The 13,088-nt window shown below is 43.2% G+C and overlaps 1 protein-coding gene across 5 annotated transcripts in view; it reads right to left on the bottom strand.

Moving 5' to 3' along the window:
• The window catches only part of LOC138245683 (transmembrane O-methyltransferase homolog), a 162,445-nt gene extending 157,883 nt beyond the window's left edge, over positions 1-4,562 (bottom strand). For 2 of the 5 annotated variants that reach the window (XM_069199499.1, XM_069199495.1), the window contains exons 1-2: positions 3,802-3,902; positions 1,707-2,175 (exon numbers count right to left, since the gene is read on the bottom strand). In XM_069199499.1, the coding sequence (XP_069055600.1) occupies positions 1,707-2,004 (298 nt within the window). In that variant the 5' untranslated portion in view covers positions 2,005-2,175; positions 3,802-3,902. Of the gene's footprint in view, positions 1-1,706; positions 2,176-3,801; positions 3,975-4,436 lie in introns of those variants that run through there. The other 3 variants (XM_069199497.1, XM_069199498.1, XM_069199496.1) reach the window with 3 other exon arrangements.
• Between the last annotated feature and the right edge of the window lie 8,526 nt (positions 4,563-13,088).

Genomic DNA, 13,088 nt, shown 5'->3' with positions numbered 1-13,088 from the left:
GAGTGGCAAACTAGTTTTTAAAATTTTGTGAAGATTCTTCACAGGCTGCCAAAGTTATAGGCAAAACAAAAATGCTTTTCATATGGAAACTAAGTCCTAAATATAACTAACTACTGGCAACCGCCAGTAAGTTATATAAAGTGCTTTTTATAGTAGTTAATTTAAACAATTACACAAAAATTAATATAATGTAAAATACATATTTTAATAATTGTGTTTTATATATATACACATACATATATATAAATATATATAAACACACATGTATATGTACGTGTTCATATAAGTATGTATATTTATATAGCTAAATATTATCAAGATTTAACTAACATTTTACTAATTATATATTAAAAAAAGCAATGAAGATTTACTTTTTTACACTTCATATATTAACAAAAAATATTTTGTATGTTTTTAACGATATTTGTGTGAAACTATGTTTTTCGATATTTCTGTGCATACCATTACAAGTATAGGAAAACAATATTTTTGTTGCATGATATTTTTGGTTCAAATATTATGTCAATGATCCGAATGAAGCAAGTGTCACTGCAGAGTTGGGGCCTCATTATGAGTGTGGCGGTCTTCAGACCACCACACTTGTGGTGGCAGTCCGACCGCAACATTAAAACCCTGGCAGTCAGACCGCCAGGATCCATGATCCCGAGGGCCTGGCGGAGATCATAAGGCACCAGGGCAGCGCTACATGAGCGCTGCCCGACAGATTACGACCTTGCTCTCTGCCAGCCTTCTTCAAGGCAGTAACACCGCAATGAAAAGGCTGGCAGAGAACAGGTGTGGGGGCCACAAGGGGGTGCCCTGCACTGCCCATGCACTTGGCACAGGCAGAGCAGGGGTCCCCCTGCCCAGCATGGTCGCAGTGTTCACTGTCTACTTTGAGGACAGTTAACATTGCGAGGGTGCTCGTGCACCCTGCGGGCTATAGCATTGCTGCTGGCTTGATTCCAAGCTGAAGGCAATGCTGTAGCCTGTTTCCTGCTAGTCCGGCAGGGCGGACACGGAGGTTTCCACCTGCCGACCTAGTGGGAAACTCTTAATAACTCCAGTGAGGTGGTCGCCACAAAGGTGGCGGCTGCTCTGTCGAGAGTTTGGTGGACCGTCTTCCCATCTGCCAAACTCTTAACTAGGCCCTCTGTGCCTGGGCTTTTGATCGAGCTTGAATAAAGGTATAGTGTAACTGAGAAAGAAGCACTGGCAGGGTTTTGAGTAGTGAAAAAAATCTGAACATTGCTTTCACATAGAAGTTTTATTGTACAAACAGATCACAAACTTCCCTAGGAGGTTCTTGAGCTAGACATTAAGAATATTCAGTTGAGTTCCTAAACGGCAAGAATATTAAGTTGTGGTATAATACTCTCTGGGGAAGAAAACTGAACGGCAGATTAGTTGTAGATATTAGCATGTCATGTGGAGGAGAAACATGTAGGTGGAGATAATGAAGTCAGAATTTCACAAAGGTATTGTAACAAAGAGCAGAATGAATGGATGTAATGGGCCTTAAGTAAGCATGTGTAAGAGAAACAAATACTGGATGGTAGAGGTGAACTATGGGTCACTGATGCTGTGGCTACACCACCATGAAACTTGAGAGACAGAATTTAAGAGGCACATCATGGTCATCTTGAACAGAAAAAAGATTAACAGAGAATAAGGGGGGATACTATCATCTCACAATCTCTCAGTACCTTTTTGAGGCTCCAGAAGGTTCCGGGTGACTCGGGTCCACTCCTTTCCATGCTCTGGCTCCTTAACCCATTGTTCAAAGGTTTGCAGGACACTCTCAGGCTGACCATGCACTGAGTTGTTCAACACATAGCAGCAGAGAAGCTTCTCTCCACCTTGAGGATCCGGATGCGAGTTCCAGCCCTTCCATGGTATGAGTGTCCAGTATAATTTAAGCAGATAGTGCCTGAAGCGGAAAGCAATCACAGCGGCACAAAGCGGAAGCAAGGTCCTGTGGATGGTTAAGCGCTGAAGGAACATTCAGGCAGCAGGTGGGGGATTGACCACAAAGTGACTGAAGAGGTTGAGCAAGCAGAGATTGGATAAACAAGACACTTTCACTCTTATAAGTACTCTTTTTCTTCAAGGCTGTTGTCTCTGTCAAACTCGAAATATGGGAAACTTTAGCTCCCTACACAAATTCGCCAGTACCTGAAAATTGAAAGTGAAAATCAAGTCAGAAAGAGGAATTGAAGTGTCCTGTTAGCAGTACTTACTTATTATTCGGATCTTGGTTATTTTGCCCCTTTCCCATCTAATGAACTCAGCAATGGTAAAACGAGTGAATCATATTGAACCCAGGTGTAGCTCTGCGTCCACAGGTCAGGAAGGTGGCTAAGAGAGTTAATGTTGCTCTTGTAATGAGTGAACAATATCTATGAATAATAATTACTCCTTACAATCATAAAGGCGTCAAGGCTCGTGTCAAAAGAATAAGAAAGAAAATGAAGCTCTAAATGGACATACATACAATAAGGATACACCATAGAGTGGCAGACAAGTCTGTCAGAAAGAAATCTTCAAAGAATTGAAGTATTCTCGAGTTATGGGGGCAAGATTATTTTCTTGTTCTTCGTGAATGGGATAATACAGTATTTCTCAATTTGTGAAATAGAATTCTCATAACAGGTACACAATTGTATCATGAGCCTAGCGCTTAAGCTAGATTTAGCCTCAGGAATCTCTGTTCTAGAAAGGTATGTTTGATGTCAGCAATGTTAGATATTTATCCATCAGTTCTGAAGTCCGTGATGCTGTCAAGGGCGCCATTATGTTACTTCTGCATCACAGAGCGACCAGTAAACTCTCAAGTGCTCACACAAATCATTAGATGTTATGTAGGGAAGAATGATTTTCAAAAAAGCATGGCCTGTGATCACTGAAGACAAGAAAACTGCAGTGTCCTGTTGGTGTGTAGGTGAGTCCCAGCTCTAAGAAAGGCTTTCAGGTATATCTCATTAGGAACACCTATATATATTATGAGTTCCATGTATGGATGTACAATGATATTAAGGAAGAATAGATTAACAGCCATGATTGTTCCTAGTATTTGAGTGAAAGCTGGCTGATGATAAGAGTCAGGAAGAAGACATTATTCCTCTCAGATCCTGTGTATTTTGATGATCCTCCCATCTCAAGGTAATTTGGCGCTCTGCAGGTATAATTTTGCTAGTCGAAGTGCGCAAGTCCAGCAAAAGTACCCCCTAAACTTTATAGAGAAGGTTAAGTATCCCAAAAGATTGTGTTAAACAGCATAACCTGATCCACAATCCTGGTGGAAATCACTGTTTTAACATAGCAGGCATTTTCACAACGTGTTGATTACTCAAGCTTCCTTTTCGGAGTATGATTTAAGGAAGGATGAACTAAAATTTAAACTTAAAAAGGAAGCGATACTGGGATGTTACGTTTCTGAGAACATGAAGCTTTAATGAAGATAATTTGGGTGATTTAAATCAGTGATGTTTGGATTTATACACAGACGTTCTGCATCCTGATGAGGAAGATCATGGGGCTTTTACAAATGTGCGATTTTGGTCCCGATGAGAAGTATCAGAAGGCTCTAAGGAGGGGTATCCAAGAGATTTAAAGGGGCAATGGGGTATGGTTTTAATACAGACTATATTGGGTTTTTATAAGATTTTTCTAACGACCAGTCTGTGTTGCAAAGGAGGTAATGTGGAGTTCTGAGAGCTACCTTGACGCGCCAACTAGATATAGTAAGGATTCAGAATCTGATGCGAAAATACCGTGAGCTATGGATTGCAAAACCGATACCTGCATTGGCTGAAGTTCAGGCTAACAGAGAAAAGAGCTACAGAGAGGTCAAATTGTTCGATTTCAACATAAAAGACGGACTAGCAACGCACACCCTCACAACCAGACGCCTTTCAGTCCGCCCTCTACCTCGGCGTGGATCCACAAAGCCCCGGGTCTAGCCGCACCTCCTGGCGAGTTTCAATTTGCGGGATGACAGTTACATCACTCCACTTAATTACGTTTTAAATGAGCTTTAAGGAGACTAGACTAAGAGAGTAAAGTTATGCCACTCTGTTGCGGCCATCTTGAGTGTAAGCAAAATACACCCATGTTCTATTACAGCTTATTCTGCCGTAGAGCATTGTGCGTTCATGGACTATTCTCAACCCAAACACAAGTGCCGCCACCCCCTTCGCCTCCTAGTGTATGTTGGAACACTTATACCTATTAGAGGTAATAACGTCGAAGTAAACGCATACTAGGAGAGATGATCGTACATGGTAGCTGGCGCCTAATGTATCGGCCATCCTGTATAAATAATATTGTGTCCCTTGACTTCCGGATAGTTTACATACTGTAGGGAAAAAAACTATAAAGTAACCATCAATGTATTTTTCTTTCTTGAGTGTAACAGAAAATCTAAAATTACTTACTCTTCGTTAGCATAAGTATCACTCTTCTCTGCTGGGTTATTATTTGGTAGCGCGTCGCTTCCTGTGTAAGTGGAGCATTGAGCAAGTACAGATACTAGTTACACTTTTTTGTGGCACTTTTTTAAAACTTAACTAGTGTCCATGTGCGCTGTGATTTAAGTACTAGTTCGTCTTTTCCTTTTTTTTTTTTTTTGCATTTTTTAAAGTGCAACTCTGTCCTCTAGTGTTCAAATCTGAGTACTCCACCCCAAAATATGGAGCTATTTGGCTTTGTCGGTGTTTTCTTTGCTGTGTTCTACAGTTTGCGATCCTATTCGGGAGCTTGGTTGAACATTTAAAGAACATTTGGCAGAGGCTGAGCTTCGAGCATGCGGCGTTCTCAACGCCAATGTTTTTTAGCCGTATGTTTCTGAGGTGGTGGATGTTTCGCGTGGCTGTGTTCAAATTTGTGTATTACTCTTGAGGGGATGCCTGTGGCTGTGTGTGGTGTGTTTCTTTACATGCACTTGGTTGTGTGATATAGCAGTGCTAGTGCGCGATTGGGGGGTCATCTAACTGCGTGTGCATGTGAGGTGTGTGAGAAACCAATACCACATCGGAACATATTTTAGGAGTAATTTAGAAGTTGGGGCTACCGAAAACGAGATAGGTGATTTAGGATTGGAGTATTGTGGCACCTCAACCAATCCTACTAAGCAGCACAGAATTCCGAAGTGGTGTTTGGTTGCATCTTCACTGCCTGGCTCCGAGTAATCTTTTCTGAGACAATCTCCAGATGCCGTCTAGAGTCCTGCTGGTGTACGTATAAAGCGCTCTAACATCTTCGGATCGAGTTTGTGCTGTATAAACTTGAAATAAAATCCTCCTCAGTGCAAAGGGGCCGTGCTAGTGAGTATGGGGCCAGGGCCCGCGAAGTGGCTAATAGTAACACAATGATCTGAAACTATTATGTTGACATTTCACATTCAGGTTAAAGCATATAAAATGTAGCGCACACATAAAATTTAAAGTAAATGCAAGGTAAAGTAATTGGTGAGAAATGCACTCTTCTACTTAAATAAAGTGTTGTGTTGAAGCACACACATAAGACAGCAGTAATATAAAGAAGATAGGTTTATTCCTAGATAGTCAGCACCAGTGTCCTCAGCAGCTGATCCAGGCTCAGACAACCCAAACGGCAGACAATAAAATAACAAACGCTGTGGGATAGCGTAAGTGGATGGATGGAATGCGGAACCAATCAAACATTCACCCCCAGTCACAGATCTGGGTTTAATCCATCCATTATTTTGCTCACCATGCCACCCCAGTTTGAACCCAGCCATATGCAAATCAGTCTTGACCCTGTTCCTCATGGGAACAGTCCAGCCCGAACTGCCAGGCTAGGTTCTCCCTGGGACCGGTTTCGGGGTTTCACCCCTCATCAGCCAGGCTAGCTTGAATCCAGTGGCACAGTGAGCCGGGACCCACGTCTGGGCATACCCGGCGCACTTAGGGCAGCTAAAGCAAAGCAAAACACAAACGCCGTGGGATAGCGTAAGTGGATGGACGGAATGCGGAACCAATCAAACATTCACCCCCAGTCACAGATCTGGGTTTAATCCATCCATTATTTTGCTCACCATGCCACCCCAGTTTGAACCCAGCCATATGCAAATCAGTCTTGACCCTGTTCCTCATGGGAACAGTCCAGCCCGAACTGCCAGGCCAGGTTCTCCCTGGACCGGAAACAAGCATCCTGGGACCGGTTTCGGGGTTTCACCCCTCATCAGCCAGGCTAGCTTGAATCCAGTGGCACAGTGAGCCCGGGACCCACGTCTGGGCATACCCGGCGCACTTAGGGCGGCTAAAGCAAAGCAAAACACAAACGCTGTGGGATAGCGTAAGTGGATGGACGGAATGCGGAACCAATCAAACATTCACCCCCAGTCACAGATCTGGGTTTAATCCATCCATTATTTTGCTCACCATACTACCCCAGTTTGAACCCAGCCATATGCAAATAAGTCTTGACCCTGTTCCTCATGGGAACAGTCCAGCCCAAACTGCCAGGCCAGGTTCTCCCTGGACCGGAAACAAGCATCCTGGGACCGGTCTCGGGGTTTCACCCCTCATCAGCCAGGCTAGCTTGAATCCAGTGGCACAGTGAGCCCGGGACCCACGTCTGGGCATACCCGGCACACTTAGGGCGGCTAAAGCAAAGCAAAACACAAACGCTGTGGGATAGCGTAAGTGGATGGACGGAATGCAGAACCAATCAAACATTCACCCCCAGTCACAGATCTGGGTTTAATCCATCCATTATTTTGCTCACCATGCCACCCCAGTTTGAACCCAGCCATATGCAAATCAGTCTTGACCCTGTTCCTCATGGGAACAGTCCAGCCCGAACTGCCAGGCCAGGTTCTCCCTGGACCGAAAACAAGCATCCTGGGACCGGTTTCGGGGTTTCACCCCTCATCAGCCAGGCTAGCTTGAATCCAGTGGCACAGTGAGCCCGGGACCCACGTCTGGGCATGCCCGGCGCACTTAGGGCGGCTAAAGCAAAGCAAAACACAAATGCTGTGGGATAGTCACATGGCCCAATCATATCCCAGAACCTAATCCCATATAAGCCATGACCCCGACAGTCACTTCCTTTTTCTTTGCTGCTCCGCAGCAGATAAGTACAACTCTCTTATTGCGATCTATTAATATATTTGTGCATAGTGTTGTTAAGATTCTTTTTGTTGTTGACATTTTGCGCTTGTGTCGCACGCGTGCGTGTGTGTGTTTACTCGTGCCATAGGGCCGAGTTTTGCCGGTGGAGCGGAAGCGGACCACGCGTTACTCGCGTAGTCCTATTTCTATTTTTAGGATCGCGTCATGTTGTGTGTGCGAGCCGCTCTTTCACTTTGAGAGAGGAGCCGGCTCGATACAGCGACACAACCAAGCTTGCCTGCCCCTCTTGTTGGCCCATACTGTGCTCCTCAGACGCCCTACAGCGTTTGCTTAGGGTTGTAACAATTGAATAGGCACTGCCTATAGTGCTTTTTCCAGGCTGCTACCTCCACACTTTATTGGCAAAAAGTTCTATTTTAGCCTGGCAGGGTTTTTTTTTGCTCTCCCCCTTTGATCTCTCCTGACTTTATTTTATTTATTCAAGAAAGATTTCACTCTTGATTCAGGAGAATGGCTCAATGGCATGGAGATGAATCAGGATATTATCCTGAAGATAATTTTGACCAGCTGGAAATGAGTCTGGTCGAGGCCCTTGACACTAGGGTACAGCAATTGGTTAATGACGCCCTTGTGAAGGTATTGGGACCTTTTTCTGGTCAGTTGCTTGATTACGCTCGTAATCAAGGTTGGATGCCACGACTTCTGGCCCTTAGTGAGAATCCTAAGCTCAAGGACAAAGGGAAACAGATTGATTCTACAGACCCGATTGATCAGGCTGATGCCTTTGAGAGACTTCGCTGCAAACCGGTGAACATAACTACAGCAGTAAAAAAGACGCTGATACCTTGTCTTCCTTTGATACCAATGCCTATTCTGATTCAGATGACGCTGAGGAGGTTTGCGCTCGTCTTCGGACAGTATGTCCCAGACCTGACCTTGAAGGTAAAGTTGCAGATACACCTGAGGTGAACCCAACTTTCTATCCCACCCGTTCTCGTGGTGGGCGCGCCAGATTCCGCAGGGTTCCCAGACAGGGACAACAAGGTGCGATTCAGGACGCAGGATATTCTGGTAAGTGTTATTCCTTCTTCACAAGTGACTTTGGGGGCAGAGTCGGTTCGCTCCTGCACAATTGGAAGCTGATTTCTCGGGATCCTTGGGTTCTTCAAACAGTGACAGGCTTCAGACTGGAGTTTTTCAATACCCCAAAACAAACTCAGTCTCCTGCTCCAATGTATTTTTCCCTAGCAGATCTGTCCATTATAGATCAAGAAGTACAGTCTCCTCTAGACAAGGGGGCGGTGGGGTTTTCTGCCCCTCATCCTTGTGGTTTCATCAGCCCTATTTTCTTGGTAAACAAAAAGGGTGGAGGTCACCGCCTTGTCTTGAATCTCAAAGAGTTCAATTGCTGGATATTATACAGACACTTCAAGATGGAAGGGATTTACTTTTGAGGGACATACTGTTAGAAGGCGATTGGATGGTTGGTCTGGATCTGACGGACACTTACCTTTCAGTCCCTATTTTTGCTCCTCACAGACGGTACCTCCAGTTTCTGTGGAGAGGACAATGTCTGGAGTTCAAGGCGCTTCCATTCGGCCTGTCGTCTGCCCCTTGGTGCTTCACAAAACTGATGAGACCGGTGGTAGAGTCCCTTAGAGCCAAAGGGGTTCATTTGATAATATATCTGGACGACATTTTGTTGATGGCTCAGGATCCTCAGACTCTCCAGAGTCATTTATCATGGACTATTCAACTTTTGCAGGATCTGGGATTCATTATCAATGTGCAGAAGTCACTGTTGAATCCTACCCAGTTGATAGACTTTCTGGGTTTCCAGATAGACTCAGTGCGAGCCCAACTTATTCTTCCCTCTCCTCCAAAGATTCACAATATGAAGAGGGATTTGAGGTCAGCCTTAGCCAACCAGACTGTGTCCTTGAGAGCCATTGCCAGGATAGTGGGGCTGCTGCCCTCTTCCATTCAAGCCATTTTTCCGTCTCCCCTTCACTACCGTGCCTTCCAGAGGTTAAAAATTCAACATCTACGGAAGGTTCTTTCCTATTCGAAACTCATTCCTTTATCCAAGGATATCAGGTCGGAGATTCATTGGTGGTTGAACCATATGGAAGCCTGGAATGGCAGAGCCATATTCGGTTCTCTCCCGGACGTAATAATCAAGTCGGATTCCAGCCAGTGGGGCTGGGCAGCATGTTGCGGATCAATTGCGACGGGGGGCCTCTGGTCTCAGACGGAAATGAGGTTTCACATAAATTGTTCAGAACTTCTAGCGGGTTCTTTCTCCATAAAGAGTCTTTCCCCTCAGAAGGTGGGTTGTTGTATCTTATTGCGAATGGACAATATCTCAGAAGTGAGATATGTCAATAAACTGGGGGGAACTCAGTCCAAGATGTTAGCGGAGATAGCAAAGGAATTTGGGCATTATTGCCTTCTTCACCACCTGAGTGTCACAGCAGTGTATCTCCTGGGGGTTCAGAACACTATAGCGGACTGGAACTCCAGATACTTGAGGGATGCCAGCGATTGGAGGTTGAATCAGGATCTCTTTCACCAGATTCTTCTCAAATAGGGTCCTTGCGACATTAATCTCTTTGCCTCCCGTCTCAATTTCCAGATTCCGACTTTCTTCAGTTGGCGTCCGGATCCGATAGCTCTAGCGACAGATGCCTTCCTTCAGGATTGGAGTCAATTTCAATCAAGATATACTTCCCTTTGGGATGTGGATATAATTTCAAGATTTTTAGATAAATGGCCAGCTAACCGTTATCTTTCTAGGAAACAAAATTTAGGCAAAATTAACTATGCTACTTTGTCTTATTTCTTGTAAACGTGTTTCGGACGTTAGAGCTTTGGACTTGGCGTCAGAATTTATTCGCCGGAAGGAGTTATATTTAATATCACCAGAAGAACAAAAACCAATTGCAGGTTGGTAACATATCCTAGGTTTCCTGAAAATCAACAATTGTGTGTAGTTCAATGTTTGAAGGATTCTGAAATTGCTACAGTTGACACTAGACAATACGCTAAAGGTCAGTTGTTAATATCTTTGCAAAAACCATTTAAACTGGTTTCAGCCGCTACTTTGGCCAGATGGATGAGGTGGTTGATGAGTGAGGCAGGAATAGACATCTGTAAATAAGGGGCTCATTCAGTTAGAGGAGCAATGGCTTCCAAGACCTTTGTGCAAGTTTCTCGTCTGGAGGACATTATGAGAGCATCGGATTGGTCATCAGAATCTACATTTAGAAAATGTTATCACAAACCGGTAGTGGATGTAGTGACTGTGGTGGTTGGTCAGCTTTAAACGAGCATAATCAGAGCATCCCGTCCTGACATAGAATAAAAAAAAATCTAGTTTAAGTGTTTTTCAGTTCTTATAAGGACACGGAGGCGAGGATTATCCCACCCTTATTCTTGTATGGAACAATGGTGTTTCATTTAAAGTGAATGATATCATTCAAAGAATATTTTGATACGTTTTGTTTTTCCCGCCCTGAAGTATAATGGCACTATAGTTGATCTTGTATTACTTTCAATTTTATCTCCTTTCGGAGCAGATCAGAAGCCTCCGTGATATATAAGGTATTTCGTCTCATGAGTTGGAGGAAGACAAGTTCTTAAACTTCCTCTTCCTGGAGGGTGCGGTTGAAGTTGCAGCTTTTCTTGCCGCTTGTTGATCTGGGACCGAGTTGTTTGGACTGCAGATGTGTTCTCCATGGACTGTTACTCTGTTAGGAGTTTTGTTTCTTTTGCGTTTTGGTTCTTACCTGACTGTTACAAAGAAAGAGGAAGTGACTGTCGGGGGCATGGCTTATATGGGATTAGGTCCTGGGATATGATTGGACCATGTGACTATATCTGTGGCATCATGGGTGTTGGGTTTTTTTGTTTACTGTTATTTCATTGGCTGCTGTTTGGAACAGTAAAAGAAAGAGAAAGCATAATCCTCACCTCCGTGTCCTTAATAGAATTGAAAATTCTTGACGCGTAAGCTAGAAGTTTTTAACTCCCACTAGTACACCTACACAGCAATCAAAGGAAAACATTATACTTCTCAACATTACACAGCATTGGCATATTATTTTCAATACATTACAATATGTGGACATTTTACATTCAGTACATTAAAATACATAACACATTTCCCCCTTCACAACCCTAAAATAAATAATGCAACCAATACACAAACCACCAAAATAAATCCTAACATTTTATAGTCACTCAACTACTTAGGTTTACTAATATTCTTCCTGGGCCTGTTAACAATCTCACAGTGATTACTTACTACAGCAGGGGCTTCTCTATCATTAGTTTCAGAAATGATGTCATCAACACTTTGTGTACCAACATCCCCAACTTGTGCATTAGTCCCTACATTTTGCGCCATACCAATTTGTACATTAGAACCTCCACCTTGTCCCACATTCTGTGCACAATCCCTTCCACTGGACACCCGGGCCATTTGATCACCACCAGCATCATCCATGCCACTCATGAACTCACTGCTGTTGAAACCTTGTCTAGCGACAGTTGCTCCATACTGATTCTTAAGGTAAACCTAATTTCCAGTAGCTACATCCCTCTAATTCCACTTTTTGCAATTTTCCACCATGACAACGTGGCTAGAAACACACACCACCTTGGTATCTGGATAATATTTTAATCTAGTGTGACCTTTAATGTGGGATTTCTGCAACATAAACATTTCTCTTGTATCTTATTATCATACCAGTTCACAACTAACTGGTCTCTTAGATATTGGTCCAATGAACCCACAAATTTGCAAGTAGATGCTAAAATCCTTAATTCTGCTGAGAAGTTGTCAATATAATCATGTTGAAGTTGTTTCCTTGTGAAATATGTGTGTCTCTCTGTTATAGCACTGAGCTCATCCTTGAAGTGATTCTCTAATCTCTTTACTGCCTCAGTAAACACATCCCATTTAGGATGGAGGGGACAACTGAGGCTGATGCTCAGAAATTCTTTGTCCCTCCACCCTAAGACAATTATACAAAATTGCCTTCCTTCTGGTAGCAGAAAATGTAACCTTTCAATACCCACCAGATAGCTTTCAAAATATCTGTACCAATGGTGCCATTTTACACACCTGGTTCTGGTAAAAAAGCTACTGGCAAATTAGCAGTTTGCTTGACAACAATGTATATACCGACTCTGAGAATAATGAAAGTAAATTAAATAAATTCTACAGTCCAAAAAGGTGAAATGTATTGGTTAAACATACTTGTTACATAATCAATACTGATGATCATTCAATAGAGAACACTTTCCCCTCACACCAGTCACATGTTTTGTAATGGCAAGATTTAAAGCAAGTTTGTCACCATGTTGTTACTAAGATAAGGAGAGAATCTGTAGTTGCCACAGTATGCCTGTCGCTGAATTACACAGGCTACTATTTATTCAAGCGTGCCTTTTGCAAAATTACATAAGCTACTATTTATCCAAGCATGCCTGTCAACGTGTAAACACAGGCTCCCCGTAAAATGGCATGTCACTGTAAACACACAGGCGACAGGCAAAGTGTGGTAATAGTTGTTTTAAACTTTGCAGTTGCAAAACTACACAACACAAAGGAGACCAACTTCCTAAAATGGCTGTTCCAACGTTGCTGTGCATTATTTTTTTTAATGGCAGTTGAGCTTGTTCACAGTACAAATGTGTGCTCATCGCATCTCCGTCTCCTTTCTTCTAGCCTCATTCCACTGTACACTAGAAGTTTGAGGAACACCGTCAGGATACGGAAAATTGTAATTTATTTAAAGCATGCGAGTCACTGAAACAGAACTTGCTGTATTCTGTAATATGTATGTGCACATGGAGAACTCAGTAATGCTCGAGCTGTCATGAAGGAATTTCCACTGTGCAACATATGGTAATTCTATGTCAGGACCAGAGGCGAGGATTATGCATAACTTTCTTCACTTTATTAATACAGATCCTAAGAACACA

Source organism: Pleurodeles waltl, chromosome 7, assembly GCF_031143425.1.
Source record: "Pleurodeles waltl isolate 20211129_DDA chromosome 7, aPleWal1.hap1.20221129, whole genome shotgun sequence".
Lineage (NCBI taxonomy): Eukaryota > Metazoa > Chordata > Amphibia > Caudata > Salamandridae > Pleurodeles > Pleurodeles waltl.
Note: the sequence above shows the minus strand (reverse complement) of the source record. Positions and strands in the feature narration are given on the sequence as shown.